The following is a 5,624-nucleotide window of genomic DNA, read 5'->3' on the forward strand; positions in this document are numbered from 1 at the left end:
TATTCAACACTGCTGAGATTGAGGAGGGCAAGGAGGTAAATTGCACTGCAAACATATTCACAGAAGATGTCAGCCATGCTCCTGGTGTGGTGAACACAATTTCATTTCTCTCCCTTTTTCCTAAGGGAAACGATTTATAACACTTACATTCTAATAAATCTGCAACTAAAACTAAAAACCTTTTTTGACATTTACCATCTTTTGCCTTCTATCTTATACCCATTTTTATTATTGGTTAAGAATATTTCGGAAACAATCTGCAAATACGTTGTGTAGAAAGTGTTAGAAGTTAGCAGCAGTGTTGCATGGAGTTCCAGGATTGATGTCTGCTCTATGCTAAGTTAGCTGATCTCAACTGGGGTGGAGGGGAGATACTACAATATACACATAGGGGTAGATGTTTCACTGGCTCCGGCTGGCGAAAATGGAGCAGTAGCGCCCTGAATTTCACAGGAGAAACTTACCGCACCGTTCCTGTTGCTGATCCAGCTGATACCATTTTTTTGGGGTCCTTTTGCTAGGCAAAAGAGCCTAACAAAAGAGCAATGCAACAGCGGGCTGCAGTTTTCAAGATAAATGGCGACAGACCTGTGCAGCCGCCTAAAAAGGTTCCTGCAGCCAATTCTACCAGCTGCCCATTCTTTGGCTGTGGCAGTAAAGGTAAACAGAGCCCTAAATTTTTTCCACCTTGGGCTCCTATCAGGCTGCAGTGAGGGACGTGGCTCACATCAGTCAATCTGTAGCCCATGTCTGCAGTAGACAAGTGATGGATACACTAATGAGTACATCGAGTTCATACTTGAGGCAACAGGAAAGAGCTGTGGGATTTGCAGCAATTGCAGGGTTTCCCTCGTACAAGCAGCCACTGAATGCACACGTGACCATCAGGGCACCGTCACATGACCCAGTGCCATTCCTTAATAGGAAAGGATACCACTTTCTTAACGTGCAGCTGGAGTGCAATCACCACCAGAGAATCATGTAAGCATGAAGCTACCATGATGTACATATACGCCAGCAGTTCACCATCCCCCACTGTTTGACGAGCATAAGCAGGTTAGAGGCTGGCTATTGGGGAACAAGAGGACCCTTTGTACAATTTCTTCTGACACCTCTGTGGAACCATTGCAACCCGGCTGAATGAAGAGACAACATGAGTCATGGCAGAACTAGAGCAATAATGGAGCAGACAACTGGCGTGCTCAAGCAACAGTGCCTGGATAGGTCAGCAGGGATTTCTTATGTGCAGGTCACAAGGAGTGCCTTACATTGTTGTGATGTGTGGCCTGCATAACTTAGCAGTTCAACAGGGATAGGAAATGGAGCCAGTACCAACCAAAAACCTCCCATCTGATGAAAGCGGGCCTGAGGACAGCAAGGAGGAGGGTGAAGTAGGAGGAAGACTGTCCCATGCCAGCAGCTGATAGAGCAATGTTTCAGCTGAAATGTACTGTCTGCCCACTCCAACACTCAAATTAAAAGTCATCTACACAATATGAACAAGTCCATCTACCCTGTAATATAGAAGCTCCATCCATTGACACAGATGCCACCTACCACTGCTGACTCTGTTCCTCCTAAAAACACACAGTACAGATAAAGTCTCAATTTGCTAACATCAGCATTTAGAAGCCGGCGGAGATGGTAGAAACGAGGGACTGAATGAAGTTCAAACTGGTGCCAATCAAAGCTATTCCTGTACAGAAGTCCTGGCTGCAGCGTCCATAGAGGTGACCACATGCTCTATGATAAACCGCAGAACACTAATGTTACACATGCTGTAACTATATTCCTCCATACTCAGACATGCTGCAGAAGGCTGTCCAGTACCACCAATAATTGCTGATGCATATCAAGCAGTTTCCTTTTATAGGCAAAGCTTTGAAGTCGGTATCTTTATCCTTTACAGTAAGCAAGGACCTGGGTTTGCCCTCTGGTGAGCTAACTTTTCTACTAGCTCTTGCTCACTTGTGGTCTATAAATCACCTTGTCCACACCCTTCCATCTCACTATCCCAACTGTGGTGCTGATTTCTGTGCTGGTGCTTGGGAGGGATGGACGGTGTTGCTTCTGGAAGGTTGTCCCCCTTCAAGTCTTCTCTTGTAGGATCTGAGTGATGGGAAGAACTTAAGAGAAAGGGAAACGGGTCAGCGTGGTTGGAAAAGGTTATGTAGCAGCAGATGACTGGCAGCACTAGGCAGCACCAGTGTGTCACGCTAGATTGCTAGAAAAAAGAGGAAATAAAAAAATAAAAAGACAATCACCCTACTGAGTGCTGCCTCCAGCCTTGCCACCAATGATGCTCCTCAAGCTGCCTTCACCAAAGATCAGCATGGCTTTCTCCATCTGCCTGAGGGCCTGAATGGAAGCAGATCTCCCCTCCCATGGCTCTGGTACTTTCCTTTTGTAGTGTGCTAGCTTCTTCTGCAAAAACAGTTGGAGTGAGTCAGTGTGTGGTTCTTGTGAAAAGCTGTGCAGCTTTGTGAAGCATCTTCATCTAGTAGCAAGTTGGGAGAAGGATGGGGAGGTGTTCATGTGCAAGAGAGTGGCTGCAGTGAGAAGTGTGTAAGCAATTAGCAGAAGAGCAATTGGCCTTCCATTTGTGACTAGGTGAACAAAGACTGCTGTTATGTGCCTATTGTGAGGGCACCAGCAGCAGGTGAGTGTGTGATTGTAACAAGCAATAGATCTGGTACAGTGACCCATTGTAATTGGAGAAGAAGTATGTGGATTGGAGAAAGCAACAGTTTGGAATGCTGGGGAGGGGGGAGCAAAAGGAATGGTGTTGCAGGGTAAAATGCAGAGAAATAAAAAGATATCAATCTTACCCTTGCTGTCCTTGTCAGGTCATTGAACCTCTTGTGGCACTGAACCCATATCCTCAGGATGATGCTGCAGGCATTTGACAACTTCAGCTTCCTCGCTGTAGGCTTACCGCTCAGTTTGTTTAGGGACCCTGGTGCCATTTGAGGGGAAAAAGACCTGCCTCCATGCCCTCAGCTGCTCCACCAGGACCGCCACTGCTATGTCACTGAACCAGAAGGTTCTTGATTTGGTCACCTTGTTGAGCCTTTACAAATTCACACAACCAGCCACTATTTCTTATGCATGAAAGGACATGCCTTTTTAAGAGATGCATTCACCCTTTAAATACTTGCCTGCACTGGCATGGGCGGGCTGACCTCACCACTGCCAACACATGGGTAGCCCGCTAATTACATGCAAATGAGGCTCTACCGTCAAAATTGCCCAGGCTTCCGCTCACGCAATCAAGCGACTGGATGAATCACTATGCCCACCAGACACCTGAAACCCGCAGTGGAAATCAATCCCATACTGTTCCCAGGCTAAGGAAGACCAAAATCCATTATGAGCCTTGAATGCCATCCAGTGATCTACACTGCAAACTGCATGCATAGACAGTAAGTGACAAAATGATTAAGCTTGGTTGTGATGGTCAGCACCGTCAAATAGCTTGCCAACATTCATCACCTCGAACTCAAGATGTGGAATGGTCACTTGGATGAGGGACCAGACAACTGCTGTGTCCATGGAATCACATCCCTGCTTATAGGAGAGAAGGGGACATTATTTTGGGAAAAAGAGTTAACATGGAAATTAATAATTATTTAAATTAAAAATACAATTTAAACAAAAGTTACTGTCATTTATCACCAACTAATAATTGACATTACAATTGATTTTTCCAGGGATCCCGATATCTGTTAAACTGAATCACCTGACAGTGAAACTCTGTTAAAGCCCTGGGCATTGGTGATACTTCCTCCCATTCAGATCTGCTACTGTGGTACACCTGCACTTCATCTGTGATTTCATCAGGAGCATAATCCCCACCCAAAATATAAATCTTGTCTGCAATCCCAATAGCCCCTGCATTAAAGCCAGCACACTCAAACGAGCCCTCACCTTTCCAAACACAGGTCTTTGGACAAAAACTGTAGACTTTGTAAGTGGAAAGATCACAAATGTACAATGTGCAATTTACTGGGACAGCTTTCACAAGGGTGGCATGAAAAAACTGGCCAAATTCTGCAACAAGTTCTGACCACTGATCAGAGGACACGTTGTATCTGAAGAAACAATCCATTGATGGATTGAAGATATCAGCTATTTCCACCTCAGATCCAAGGACATATATAATGTTATTGCAGGCACTTGCTTCTGGATAATAAATTCCTCTTGGCAAATGGCTCACCGATCTCCATTCTTTGGTAAGAGGGTTGTAGGATTCAACATTTAAAAGGCTCTGGATTTCTCGTGCTCCTCTGGTTTTCCCACCTACTACAAAAAGCTGGCTCATTGCAATAACCGATGTGTGCATGGTCCGAGTGTTTTTCATTGATGAAACAGAAATGAAATTGTTTGTCCTTGGGCAGTAGCACCATGTCTGGTCAGTTGCATCATGACATGTTTCTGCAATGTGCAGTCGTATTGATCTACTGCAGCTATTCTTACATCCTCCAGTAATAAATATTTTTTCTCCAAAGATAACCAAACTTGACCCTGGAAAATCAATCATATTTGTAGCAGGCAATTCTTTCCAAGTATCGCTTTCAATGTTATAACAAAATGTATGCTTAATCACACCATTTTCTTCAGTTTTGTGAACAAAGATGTATTTTTCTGTTGTGGATGGTCTTGCATCAGGAAAGAGCCCATTAAACTCTTGAAGTTTATTGAGAACATCACTGATGGATTCCATGCATTCAGGATTGTTTGCCAGTAAGCTTTCTGATCTCATAAAGTCCTCCAGAGTTTCTTTGGATAGCTGATGCAATCTTACCAGATTAATCAAGTGAGGCAAATGCTTTTCTCTTGTGTCAACATCATAACGAGTCCACTGAAGAACAGCATTCAAAATAGTGTCCTCATCAGGGACATTCAATGCATCTGCTTCAAGGCATTTTCCTAGTAGTTCAGCATTCATTTCTAAGAAATCATTGGATTTTAACAGAAGAGAGAAGTGCTGCACTACAAATAGCAAAGCACGATTGTACAAAGCAGTAGAACCATAACCCTCAGACAGAGACAAAAGTTGTAAGCAATTGGTGAGATCAAGGGTTTTGATAAGGAAATCACTGCAGGCTTTAGCTAGCAGGGACACTTGAAGAAATGAAGACATCTGAAAGAACATTTCAACATTGGTCTCAGATATCTCCACATGCCCTGTGTAAGCAAAATCCAGAAATGCCCTCACAGCCGCTGGAGATAAATTAGTGATTTTTACACTTCCATCATCCCTTTCCCTCATGTGAACTTCAAACATGGCTCTGCAAGGGAAACAGTAACATAACTACAGTCTTTAATATGACATTACATAAACTGTGAATCTTAAATATTTCTTACATGTTTTGCAGCTTCTATTTAAACAATGCTTAATACATAATATAGTCTAGATTACAATTTCTCAAATTACTTTTTGGGCAGGTTTTCTGCAAGTGCACAAATATCAATAATATTTTTTTCTAAAAATTTAAAACCAATTTAAACATACTGCAGCCATTTTTTTAGTTCATGACCAGAAAACCAAAATGACTGTCAATTCAAGTATATTTGAAGCATAAAAGATGCAGGGCTATGGTGAGTGAGCAGTGCAGTGGAAA

The 5,624-nt window shown here is 43.2% G+C and overlaps 1 protein-coding gene across 1 annotated transcript; it reads right to left on the reverse strand.

The window, feature by feature from the left end:
• Positions 1-3,667: 3,667 nt before the first annotated feature.
• On the reverse strand, positions 3,668-5,291 carry kbtbd3 (kelch repeat and BTB (POZ) domain containing 3). Its single transcript, XM_067985422.1, has one exon. It carries the CDS (start codon positions 5,285-5,287, stop codon positions 3,692-3,694), a length of 1,596 nt encoding a protein of 531 aa, XP_067841523.1. The 5' UTR covers positions 5,288-5,291; the 3' UTR covers positions 3,668-3,691.
• Positions 5,292-5,624: the final 333 nt, after the last annotated feature.

The sequence above is a fragment of the Heptranchias perlo genome, chromosome 6 (genome assembly GCF_035084215.1).
Source record: "Heptranchias perlo isolate sHepPer1 chromosome 6, sHepPer1.hap1, whole genome shotgun sequence".
In the NCBI taxonomy this organism is placed as follows: domain Eukaryota; kingdom Metazoa; phylum Chordata; class Chondrichthyes; order Hexanchiformes; family Hexanchidae; genus Heptranchias; species Heptranchias perlo.